This window comes from Diuraphis noxia, unplaced genomic scaffold, assembly GCF_037042655.1.
Source record: "Diuraphis noxia isolate RWA-SAM2 unplaced genomic scaffold, SU_Dnox_SAM2 contig0001, whole genome shotgun sequence".
Taxonomy (NCBI): domain Eukaryota; kingdom Metazoa; phylum Arthropoda; class Insecta; order Hemiptera; family Aphididae; genus Diuraphis; species Diuraphis noxia.
The window spans coordinates 54,604,352-54,617,401 of record NW_028301711.1 but is presented as its reverse complement, the minus strand read 5'-3'; the positions used below and the strand labels follow the sequence as shown (position 1 = coordinate 54,617,401).

The window sequence follows — 13,050 nt, the reverse complement described above, 5'->3', positions numbered from 1 at the left end:
GTGACCGCGGTTTGGTAATATGCATCCTGGAGTAGTTATTGCCTACCGCGACAATGCTTTATCAACGTAAACTTAGATCTCTTCAGACTCAGTACACCACTAGTTGCTGTAGCAGTGCAGCTGTGCGGTACGTCTGTTATCAATAATTACTTATTGTTGTTATTATTTCATATCAAGTGACGCGTAGTAACAGTCGGCTATGTCTTATATAATTATATTATTATAACGTAGTCAGAGCATCAAGCTTTTATTTAAGAAAATAAAATAAAAACTCTCTTTGGTCGATTTTTTAATATGGAATCATCCGAAAGTCCGGATTCGAAAGACTCAACAACTTTTAGCCATGACGCAGGTACTTCGAAAATCACGAATCAAGTCAAAAGTAGTCCGATGATATCTAGCCACAGTCAGACAAATTCTACGGGAAACTATCAGGTGATGGCTGACCAGCCACGACATGGAAACGTCGATGAGCAGTTACCGCAGATTGAAGATGTCAACGAGCAGAAACCCGGGAGCGACACTGTCATGAATCCTTGTTCGATCCAACAAGCTCAGCCAAATCAAATCGCGAATGCGATGCAGCAACACCGACAGTTGTTGCTAAATTATCTCAATTCACGGTTATCGATAAATGAACGCCAACGGAATGGTTTGGACGATCAACCACCTCAGGCAAGGCCACATCATCCACCATTAAACTCAAGAAGAAGAAACGCCACGAATCCCGGTCTAATCCGATACAAAACTCCACATTTCCACTTAACCATTAGAAACCAAGACTGGACGTTCAATGATGTTAGACAACGGGTACCGGTAAGAATACGCCAACAGCTACTAGCGATAGAACGCCAACAACTACCGTTGAGACATCACCGACCATTCAATGAATGTCACGAGCTACTGATGAATGCAGACCGATTGCAACCGATATGTGAACTACCACGCAATAGTCTGAATGCTCAACCATCCCAGGTAATGCCACGTAATTTGCCATTAGTTTCTAGAACGGAGATTGAACCGGGAATTTTCGAGGAAATTTACTCACAAAACAACACATACAGAGGATTGCGAAAAATGTTCGGCGCACCTAGATGTTTAGTATGTATAATAGTATAGTAATTTTATGGAATATTTTTATTATATTCCATTATAAATATTTTAATCTGAAAATTATTATTCAAATTTTCCTAATCTAACCTAACCTAACCTGTTTTACATTTCAGAGTTGTATATACTTGCTTGGTCCATCAATAAATTATAATTATCAATGTCTAAATTTAAACATCTTAGTTGAATTTATACTAATAGCTTTGAAATAACAGGTTCTATAGGTAAACGAAGTCTTGAGTAATGAGCTACAGACAGTGTAAGAAGAGCCGAGACAAAATCTTAATGTTTATTATATTGTTAGGTGTATTATAAACAAAGGTTATTGTAAGGGCTAATAAGGGGTGGGATTTTCTTGTCCATGAATGTTGATAAACTGCCAAGTGCTTTAGACTACAAATACAAACTAGTCAAGTGTTTAGAAAATCAATATCTAGGTTTCCAAACAGAGCGATAACAGTTGTATATTGTTGTTGTCAATAAATTATGCAACATAGGGACCGTCAAGTCATTCACAAATCACAAACAGTACATTATTATTGATTATATTACCTACCGTTTATTTCGTAGTGAAATGATAATACCTTATCATTTTAACTCCAAACAGTCTCTTATCATTTAATTAATTAATGGGCTTATTGCTATATTTTAATTTTTAAGTGAGTTATAACTAGTGATGGGCACTACCGACTAGTTTGTACAATCGATTGTCCCTCGATAGTTTTTTAAACAATCGAGTGATTTTACGATTGAATAGATATTATTATCCATCGATTTTTTTTAAAACTATCGGGTACATATACTCGATAGTTAACTTTCGGTAGTTGTACATGTCTAGTACCAACTAGTTTTGACTATCGATAGTTTAAAAAACAATCGAATGATTTTTCGATACTATCTACCAAATTTTCTTGTTAATTATCACTTTTTACATTTTTAATATTTTTATGAAAGTACTAACTAGTAACTACTAACTATCACAAAATAAATGTTGTCATGCTAACTACTAAGTAATTTGGTCAGATGCCAAACTGTCTAGACGTTTTGAAACCGAACACATTAGTACATTACCTTTCTCTAAATATTGTAACGGGGATGTTTTACCTTTTACATACAAAATGTCAAAATCCATTTAAATTATTAATTTTGGTAATTTTTTTACTTTAAGTTTTTAATTTATAAGATTTAATAGTGAATATTAGTTGCAGGTTGAACCTCCTCCTAGTCTCCCACCACAATAATGTAATGCTATATTATTTTTTTCATTGAAATAGTACTTAATTCGTTTTTATTTATATTTTAATAGTGTACCTTTGGTGAACTGTAACCATTAACATTCAATGTTCCTTATAATTTGATATAGGTAACTAATAAATAACTAGATAGGTAATGGAAAATATAAATAAAAAATTAATCAATTTCAAATAACTTCTGAATAACCATTTGAGTAAAAAGTAAAAACAAACCGACCAGTGTCATTTTATATCCTAGTTTCTAAAATGTCATCTACTTATAATATGGTGTATTTCAAATATTAATATTATATTCTTCTTCTTCTTCTTCTTGTCTGTAATCGACCATTAAGATCATACATTCAAACATATATCTTGCCATTTCATTTTTTATTTTTCATATTTTCACAATATTATATTGTTTTAAAAATTAAAATTTGACATAAATAGTACCATCTTCAGTTATGAATCCAACAATTTTTTTTTTCTGATTTCATCCATTGATCATTTCTCCAAGTGTTACTTAGTATCAAGTATTAACAACTATGAAAAATTTGGGAATTGTATTATGAGAAAAAAATCACAATAAATGATAGGATATGGGTATTGGTTGTTTGGTAGGTAACTCTTATTTGGGAAATAGTAAATAGTAAATACCGAGGATTGTAGTGATTGTACCTATACACTGAGTATGATTTGTTCTAGATGGACTGTTGAAATATAACTAAAACACTATAAAAGTACATATAACATTTTATCCAAATCAATTGGATATATTTTACTATTCAGAGTTAAAAAAAAAACAATCAAAATAATATTTATTTTAATTTTTTTAATATTTCACTTTTTTAATGGTGTATAATTAAAGATTCAAGGGATTCTTAAGTTACAACTTTCAATAATTGAAATAGAATATATATAAGCAGTACTAGGTTTAATGATTTGATACCACTACCAGTAAAAAATTTGTATGTAGGGTGGACCGCAAGCAGACTGTCATTGTCCACCTTGTATTTCATACTCACCACAGCTATAAATATGTATATTAGTTTAAAATTGCAAATTTACAAGTTAAATAAGTCTTGAACCTTGTTCGACACTTTTAAATAAAAACATACCCTAATACCCTTATATGACCTTCCAGAGGTTTAATAATATGTTGGATGTTCAAACCAGTTGAATATCACCTGAAAAATAAAAAACACATATTTTTGATCTATAACTTCTAAGGTTTTTAATTATGAAACATAAATTATAAACTTTATACTTTTTTTTAATAATAAAATAATAAAATACCTTTTTATACCTTTTTATACCTTGTCACTTACCTTGTGTGCAAACAATTAAAAAAAAACTTACAAATTTTTATTTAAAAAAATTAATATATCAACATTTTCAGGCAATAATCTATTGCGTCGAGCGCTTAATATCTGTCCAGCTTTCGAAAATATTCTTTCAGCTGGTACTGATGTGGCTGGAATTATACAATATTTTAATGCTATTTCACTGAGTTGAGCTAAGACGGTCTTGTGGTTGTCCCAAAATACAGGAACATTGCATTTCAAATCTTGATGAGGCATATTCAAGTACTGTCTCATCAAGGATATAGCACTACTAGTGGTTGTTGTCTGCGACTGGACATTGGTCACTCTGGAATTGAGAAAATTCCACACGTTATCGCTATCTGTATTTAGATTTTCTTCATACGTAGGTTGTTCTGAAATTAAGTAAAATCTAATTAATTGTTATCTATTTAATATGAGTGTTAGATTTCTCAACAGTTTTTCTACAAACATGTTTAATCAAATTACATTTTAAATTGATAATGTTTTTGTAGAAAATGATTAGGTATGATGAAATAATGATAACACATTTGATGTGTAGTTATTAAGTGATTTATTTTTTTTTAGCTAATATTAAGTTATATTATCATACTAATTTAAGTTTGTTAACCAATTCTATTTAACTATATATTTTTATAGATTTAGTTACAATTATATATTATTTACCTGTGTTTGAAGCATTACTAATTAAAGCAGCTGTTTCGTTTACCAGTTGTCTTTCTGCTTCATTAGCATTTTGTTCTGACCCAAATGCAACCTTTTTGCACCTTGGGTCCAGCAATGTAGCCCTAGAAAAATGTGGTGTAACGGATTGCTTCTCTATGCTATCAAAACGTTTATTAGTGTTTTCTACTAATCTATTTTTTATGAACATTCCCAGTCGTGTTTTCGGATCTTTAGAAATTAATGAACTTTGCAAACCTATAAATAATTAAAAACATTTTATAGAATTTAATAGAAAATACTAAAATTAAACTGTATACATAATCAACAAGTTAATTACCTCTTATCAACGGTATAACTGTTGAAATAGTTGGATAGTTTTCAGCAGAGATCTCAGTAGTCAGCTTATCGAACGGTCTTAATAACGGGACCATATCTTCGATGATACTCCATTCTTCAGGGCTAAGATTACTAGGCGCTTCTCTTATTGTAATCATTACTATTGTTAATGGTTCTTTCAGTTTGATAAGTCTTTCTAACATCAAAAACGTGCTATTCCACCTAGTACGAATATCTTGTTTTAATTTCAACACTGTTTCATATCCAAGCTGCTTCTGTTTTTCTACCAACATTCTGTTCCCGACCTCACTACGTTTAAAAAAACTAACCATGTTTCTACATTTCTTAAAAATGTTCTTCAGATCACTTTCATCTGTATTATCGTTGACATTAATCTCTTCATCGTCTGATAACTTGAGTGCATTTTGAACAACTAAGTTTAGTTTGTGAGCAATACATGGCAAATGTGATAAATCCATAAGCCTGACTGCAGCTTTTATATTAGATCCACCATCAGTTACTATGGCAACAACTTTTTCCAATATATTCCATTTTTTTAGTTCATCAGTCATTATTTCACACAAATTCACACCGGTATGGCTGGATTCCAATTTTTTGGTGCACAACACTAAGGCTTTTAACTGAGTTTGATAAAGGAAATGAACAGTCATAGTAATGTACGAATCTGTGTTCATGGAGGTCCATATATCAGTAGTTATGGCCACATTTTTTGCTTGATTCAACAAAGTTTTGACTTTATTCTGAACTGTTGACAATAGTCTTGGAATTATTGTTCTTCCAAGCGTTCTTCTACTAGGGATTTCATACCTAAAAAAAGTTAATTTAGTTATGTTTGGGTGACAATTAAAAAAATCAAGATCATTAATCCAAAATGAATTTAGTCAAGGTATATATATATAAGTATAGTATACTTATAGTAATACAAATATAATTAATAGTAAATTGTTGTTAGTGTTGATTTCAGATTTTTTAAAAAAATATTGGCATATTAAAAGTTTTAATTAATTATTTAATTATCACCTAGAGTCCAAGAGCTGCACCATATTACGAAATCCTGAGTTTTCAACTATGGAAAGTGGCTGTAGATCCTCGGCTATCATTCTCACAATTGCTTCGTGGAATGCCCTAATTTGGTTTTCTGAAGGTGTACCAAATCTTAAAAAAAAAAATAACAAAATAGGTACAAGACATAAATCTTAAAAAAGCTAAATTAAATACTTAATATCATTATTAATTTAAATTTAAAAATTGTGTGAAAAATCTACTATAAAGTATAAAAATGAAATATGATAATTTGCAATAATGCTAATAAGTAATAACAAATATACATCGAGTTAAACCACTGAAAAGGGTTTTTGATGTAGGTACTAAGATAAGTATTAATAAAGTCACTTCCTTTTATTTTTAAATAGTTAGTACTTATGCTGCTGATAAGCCTCTTGGATTTTTGGTTCATATAATATTATGGACTATGGTACTTATATTATAGCAGACAAAAGACAGTTTTCTCTAAAACAAATAATTGCATTCCAAACCAGTTGGATAATTAAACCTGTAAACTAAAAAATGAAATATGATAATTTACAATAATTAATAATAGTAAATACATAATATCCAATTGCCATTATTTGTACTACTGGATACTGACTACTGTATAAGCATATAAATATAAAACATAGTGTAATATAGAATATGTACAAGCATATTAATTATAAATATAAATACATGATAGCATATATAATTTAATTAAATTTATATAAAATATACTGACATATGGTTAGTCTTCACAGTATAAAATTAAATATACAAATTAACACTGCAATTTACATAAAATTTTACTATATTCGGCATGTTCTGAAATTTCTGTATAGAAATTAATATCATTATTCATAATCTTACCTATTAGACAACACTAATTGTTTTTGTCTCTTGCCAGTTTCAACATTATTATCGGTTACGGCCATTACTGGATTAGTATGAGACAAAACACTTGAAGATTGGGATTGTTCTCCTGATGTTCCTATTAAAAACATTGAAATCAAAATTACAATATTGTTTTAGTTAACTCACGAGATTTTGAAGTAAATTATTAATTAATAATTCCATTTGAATATATTGTTTTTTGGAAATTTTAAAATCCAAATAGGTATCACTTACCTGGGCGATTTGCATCATCTTCATTTTGTTGTTGTACATTACTACGTGTCAACAGAGTAAAATGCTTTCTCTTCAAATGGTCCATGAGATTTGTAGTTCCATTACAACGTTTATATGGTTTTTTGCAATGCTTGCAAATGGCCACGTTAGGGGTGTTAGGATCCCTTAGAAAATAATCCCAAACTATCGAACTATTGGACTTTGGCATCATAATTTTATAATTTTTAAAGACAAAATAATACAAAATATAAAAATACAAATCAAGATCAACCTTCAAATCACAGTATTACAGTAATCGAATCATTCGAATCTCGAATTCTCGAATGACGAAAATCGGAAAATATTGAATAATAATTGACAAGTGGCAATTAAGTGCTAACTTTGTGTGTTCAATCTCACAGAACCATAGACCTATTAAAGTATTAACCTTTTAGTTTTAACCTAACCTATTAATAGCTGGTCTATGCACAGAACAATATAGAAGCGAAACTCGATCAGCTGACGGGGTCTTGTTTACCTATGATCTGAAGTCTGAACCTCCGAAAAACATGGAATTGTTTACCGCTCCGATATGATGTTAGAGCCAAGATTACGGAGTTTCGTAGACCATTCAATAGATGGAAAAAAAAATTTTTTTTAAGTTCGATAGTTCGATAGTTTTCGATTGTTCGATAGTTTTAGATATTTCGATAGTTTTCGATTGTTCGATAGTTTTAGATATTTCGATAGTTTTATAAAACAATCGAATAATTAGATAGTTAAAACTATCGAGTAGTTCGATAGTTTTCACTCGGTTGTGCCCATCACTAGTTATAACGTTATAATTTATAAGTATTTTAAGATATACAAAAATTTTTCAATTTTTCATTACTTATTACTCTCTTCAAAATTAAAATATAGTAAAAATCCTACGAGGTCGTCCAAACAATACTTTTACCTTTACATTTTATAAGAGGTCAATTTACTCTAATTTATAAGTTAACGGAGCTAAACATGATCTGCTGGACTTAACATTATGCTACGCGCTTATAAGACGGAGACAACACCTGTGAGTATAACTTCTTCTTAAGGGAGTTTTTTAGCTCTTCTTAGAAGACTTAATAATGTGTAGTTGAGTTATATTAAAATACTACAGTAAGACGATGGAAGACGGCGCCGTGGTCGGTCATATAGCCAACTAATAATAATTATAATAATAATCAACTATATTAAATTAATGTTAATCTGTAGTGTTATAACATTTTGTTAAATAAAATAAAATAAAAATATTTAATATTTAAAATAATATTAAATAAAAATATTTAATATTTAAAATAATATTAAATAAAATTAAAAAAAAATATTTCCATTTTTTTGTTATATTTTGACGCCCCTCAATCCACGGTGTTTATAGCAATTTTGTAAATTGACCCACCTATTGACTATAGAAAGTTGGTTCACCCTGATATAAACTATGATAACCCTGGATACATTTCTGTAAATTAAGTTTTACATTTTTAGTCCAACATGAGGCACCATAGGTATAATTTTTTATTTTATAAAGTTGTTGTCAATTATTATAATTAAACAAGAATTATTTTTAGAATTACATATTTAACAGTTACAAAATATATTTATTAATCTAAGAAAATAGACTATTATTTGTTAAAAACTATGTATTTCATAAGAAAAATATCAATGCCCCCGTGTTGACAATATTCAGTATTACATGAGGCAAGTGGAAAAATAAAAATAGTAAAGAAGAAATAACTTTTATGACTTAATTGTAACAGAAATGAATATACAAAATGTTAACAAAAAAAAAAAAAAATGTGATTAAATTTAATTAATTAATTTTAATGTTATTTACAAGTTTTAATATAATTTTAAAACTGTCCTCAAGTTGGTACATTCAACAGTTAATTACTTTATTATTTATTGTTATGAATTAGTTTTAAGAGTTTATATATTCATATATAATTTCTAAGATACCTTAGGAAGAATTATTTACAATAAATTTTATTTTTTAAGCAACTCTCCAAAAGAAAATAGGTACAATATTAGAAACAGTAGATTACATCAAATTTTATAAAGAATCCGTGTGAGATAAACATATAATATATTTCTAAATATAATATAATTCAGTACTGACCTAATTTCAAATTTGTATTTTCTATCAATAGAATCAAATCATGCAGTTTTTATTAATTGGATATGATAAAAAAATTCTATAAATCAGCATTTATTTGTTGGATTATGTAAATTATTACATTATTTAACCATATCAATTGTACATTGATATTTAAGCTCTCAAATAAAAGCCCATATAAGATATTTAAATGCTGATTTAATAATTATTTTTTTGTTTGCATAAATAAATATGTTTATAAATTTAAATATATTTTTTTTTAAATTATTTTTAATGATTGTGTTTTTTCTCAGTGTCTAAGTGAAGACATTCTAAACAATGTAAATTTCAATTGTGGAAATAATCGAATGATAACAGTGATAATGCATACTCCCAATCTTAGTAAAAGGTTCAGCATGACAATACGTCGGGAATCTCGTTTACAAACATTATTCAATGCCTATTTTCGTTTAACAGTAAGTGTACTCTAATAGCTAAGATTGCTTATAGTATCATTTTAACGCAATTGTTATACAGTTTGATAACTCAGTTGTATTGTATGTACCTATTAAATCCATATATCTTTGTATGTTAAAAATGTGACTATGTAGATTGTAGGTACATGCTTACATATTTTTCTTTTAGGTTGACCAATTTCAACTGTTGATATTTTATAATCTTTATTAATATTAATATTAATTGTTAAATTATCAATGAAAGTTATTTTCAATTACATAAAATTAATTTTAATTTTCCCGTTGTTGCAGATATTGGTATGTTCTATAAAATGTTTCACTATTGATATTTAAGGAGCATTCACTCTCTGATTTTTTTAAAATTTTTATTAACTACCTACTCAATACACATAGAATTTTAAAATCCATATCAAAATATTTATATTTAAATATTTAATGTCTAACTGAAAATCATTCAATAATTATTTATAATATAATACATATTTAAAATAATATAAATTAATAACCCTATTATTATAATAATATTATTATGTATCTACTTAAAATATAGATAAAATATTTATTTGTTTAATTTTTCTGATATATTTCAAGATATAAGTTCATGAAATATCACAATTCATGAATGTTCATAATTCGATTTAAAATTAAAGTTAGTATTGAAAAAAACAGATAATGCTTGATAATATGTTTAATGGTTATCATACCAAAAACACAAAATTGAAATTTCTTATTACAAATTTTTTAGGTTGTACGTTTGAAAATAACACTCAAAGTGTAAAATACAAAAAATAACCACTTACCTAACCACAAAGAAAAAAATCAAGTTTTCAAAAATATCTCATTTTATTTGTGTCTATATTCTGTATACCTGATTGTGAAAGTGTAGATCATTTCAGTGAGATTAGTAAAATTATTGAACTTTGCTTTTGAAAGATATTTATTGTACCTTATCATTATTTGATAAAGTTCTTAATTTTTCAAAATTGTTTGGTTCTAGAAAGAAACAACTGATACAGTTTTTGTTGCGGTTGGGAAACGTCTTAGAGGAGGAGATACTCCAAAACGTATTGGAATGAAGAACAGAGAAAAAATATATGCCTTTATCAGTTCTGAAGGATATGTTTCTACGCAAAATAAAGATCTTCCAAAATAATATCTATGCTTGATAAATAAAACGCAAATGCTCAAACCAAAATCAGAGTCAGCTCTTAAAATTTTGCATTTGCAAGATAAAATTCTTTAAACTATATATATTTGTAAAAGTTAATTGAAAATTATATTATTATTGATATTATCCTGAAATATTTCAACTTTAAAAATGTTAGAATAAACCAATCTGTTTCCTCAAAATATATACTACACTATACTCCCAAGAATGAATTCATATGTTTTTCGATTTATTGTTTAATTCTACTTGTTTAATTTGTAAAATATTTTACATGATAAATTTTCTTTTTATAGCTTATTATATTATTATTATTTTATTGTAAACCCTAGTTTAATTATTTAATTAAATTTATATAGATAGGTTGTGTTTAATAAACATGGGCAGAATAAAGAAGTGGTAAGATCTATATCTATATATTATATATTATACAATAGAATTTGTATATTATGTGAAACGGTTTGAATATATTATAATTTGTAAGCAATAAGTCTTAAAATATTGTATAATAATTATTTATTTATTTATTTACAAAAATTAATTCCAATCAGAATAAAATATAATAAAAGTATGTGTATTATAATTCATAAACAGGGACAAGTATTATTTAGGTATAACATTATAAAAGAAGTTTGTTGATCTAAAAATAATATCTACTTGTATAAAAACTAAAAGTCTCAACACAAATAAAGGCACACTGGCAAAGTCAAAGTTATTCAGCTAGTATAATATACATCTAAAATATTAAATAGGTACATGACTTAATTTATATGTGTTTTATTTAAATTTTTTCCCTACCCTGACATCCATAAATATTTATAAATGATTCTTAGGTCACCTTCTTTAAATACCAACTATCTAGAACTAGTAATTTAATTTATTTCAAATAGAAACATTAAATTATATTACTCAAATATTTTTATTAATAAGCTAAATAATATTTACTTAATATGTACTGTGTTAGTTACCATATTGTACCGTGTGTTCATAATAATTTGGGAGCTGTAAAAATATTGTGAACACCCAAATGAGCCGCAAGATGAAAAAGTTTGAATACCTCTAGTTTATACAACAATCAATTTTAGAATGTTGCATAATAAGACAAACATTAGTACAATGGTTCTCGTAGACTTTTGCACAACAGAATAATTTCTGGTAGAGCTGAAAGTAATATTCCTTACTTGTGATTGGTTGTAGTTGGAGAAATTGGCACCTTCAAAAATGTAATAAATCTTGCTCTACTTGAAAGTTGAAATGTAAACTGTTCATAGTTATTCATTCTATGGTAAATCAATTTTTGATTCCAAAATTTTTTTCAAATATAAATTAATAATTGTATAAATAATTGAAAAAAAAATGATATGACAAAAAATATGTTTTTAAGATCCTAACTATAGTTGGCACTCAACAATTGAATTTAAAAAAAAAATACAAAAATCATTAGTTATGTATATATTGTTTTTAACAAGATAGATTAGATTATTTTACACATTATCTATGTATCAGCTCACTGTTATTAAATATTCTTAGTGGGACTGGAGCTATCTCTCTCTAACACCCCCTTTAACAGGGATTGATACTTATTAAAATATTTAATAATGAAATATCAGAATTCATAATATGAATTAATTGTCATCATTATTATCATTACCTATAATATAGTTAATTGAGATATGAACAAATTAACTAACGTCAAACTTGTAAATTTTAATAACATTCAGTACCTACTCAAACTTTAATTTCTTTAATGCTGTTGTGTCATACCAAGGTAAACAGGTCTCTGGCATCAATGTATTAATTTTTGTGTCGTTTGATCGTAAAAGGTTTCTGGATAAATTACATAGAAGTTGAATTGTTTGACAGCAGTGAGCACAAACAATGTGTAATACAGTAGGATCAATAATTTGTTTCCAAAAACATCACATTTAATATCTAATTTTGTCCAAATTTTAACTTAATAATAATAATAAATATTTATCTGTCAACAAAAACAATATATTCATTTTTTTTAAAGTAAATAAACATATTGGCATTAAGAACCTTAAAACATATACAAGATTATAATCATCATTATTCATCATAAAAAAAGAATAAAATAACCACTATCATTTATTAATCAATTATTTATAGTTATAATAGTTATAATATAGGCCATAGATAATACAATATAATAAGAACTAAAGTTCAAGATGACGTATGGCAGGAGTTAAGGTTTTAAATTCTTCGATGATTTCTTCATAATCTAAATTTGTAGCCATTTCTTGTTCCACAATTATCATTAATAAACACTCAAGACGTTCTTGTAACATCTGATTCCTCAATTTATTCTTGTCTAAGCTTAATTTTGAAAACGCTCTTTCACAGCTACAACTAGTAACCGGAATTGTAACAAAAAGTGATAAAGTTTTAAAAATGTTTGAGACACTTTTAGATAAGT

The 13,050-nt window shown here is 27.3% G+C and overlaps 3 protein-coding genes across 3 annotated transcripts; 1 reads left to right on the top strand and 2 right to left on the bottom strand.

Moving 5' to 3' along the window:
• The first annotated feature begins 193 nt into the window (after positions 1-193).
• On the top strand, positions 194-10,869 carry LOC149060925 (uncharacterized). Its single transcript, XM_089216305.1, has 3 exons — positions 194-1,101; positions 9,287-9,448; positions 10,446-10,869. Exons 1-3 carry the CDS (start codon positions 295-297, stop codon positions 10,599-10,601), a joined length of 1,125 nt encoding a protein of 374 aa, XP_089072431.1. The 5' UTR covers positions 194-294; the 3' UTR covers positions 10,602-10,869.
• On the bottom strand, positions 3,698-4,980 carry LOC149060927 (E3 SUMO-protein ligase ZBED1-like). The gene is made up of 3 exons (XM_089216303.1): positions 4,689-4,980; positions 4,352-4,606; positions 3,698-4,059 (listed from the first exon to the last, which is right to left on the bottom strand). Exons 1-3 carry the CDS (start codon positions 4,978-4,980, stop codon positions 3,698-3,700), a joined length of 909 nt encoding a protein of 302 aa, XP_089072429.1.
• On the bottom strand, positions 6,604-7,073 carry LOC149060926 (uncharacterized). The gene is made up of 2 exons (XM_089216304.1): positions 6,866-7,073; positions 6,604-6,728 (listed from the first exon to the last, which is right to left on the bottom strand). Exons 1-2 carry the CDS (start codon positions 7,071-7,073, stop codon positions 6,604-6,606), a joined length of 333 nt encoding a protein of 110 aa, XP_089072430.1.
• Positions 10,870-13,050: the final 2,181 nt, after the last annotated feature.

Excerpts from the sequence above, each read along its gene's own strand:
- LOC149060925 (XM_089216305.1), top strand. The coding sequence starts at position 295 with ATGGAATCATCCGAAAGTCCGGATTCGAAAGACTCAACAACTTTTAGC. Across the intron at positions 1,102-9,286 it reads TCGGCGCACCTAGATGTTTA|TGTCTAAGTGAAGACATTCT; the intron begins GTATGTATAATA and ends GTTTTTTCTCAG. Across the intron at positions 9,449-10,445 it reads ATGCCTATTTTCGTTTAACA|AAAGAAACAACTGATACAGT; the intron begins GTAAGTGTACTC and ends GTTTGGTTCTAG.
- LOC149060927 (XM_089216303.1), bottom strand. The coding sequence starts at position 4,980 with ATGTTGGTAGAAAAACAGAAGCAGCTTGGATATGAAACAGTGTTGAAA. Across the intron at positions 4,607-4,688 it reads AGTTATACCGTTGATAAGAG|GTTTGCAAAGTTCATTAATT; the intron begins GTAATTAACTTG and ends AATTATTTATAG. Across the intron at positions 4,060-4,351 it reads TAGTAATGCTTCAAACACAG|AACAACCTACGTATGAAGAA; the intron begins GTAAATAATATA and ends ACTTAATTTCAG.
- LOC149060926 (XM_089216304.1), bottom strand. The coding sequence starts at position 7,073 with ATGCCAAAGTCCAATAGTTCGATAGTTTGGGATTATTTTCTAAGGGAT. Across the intron at positions 6,729-6,865 it reads AGATGATGCAAATCGCCCAG|GAACATCAGGAGAACAATCC; the intron begins GTAAGTGATACC and ends TGTTTTTAATAG.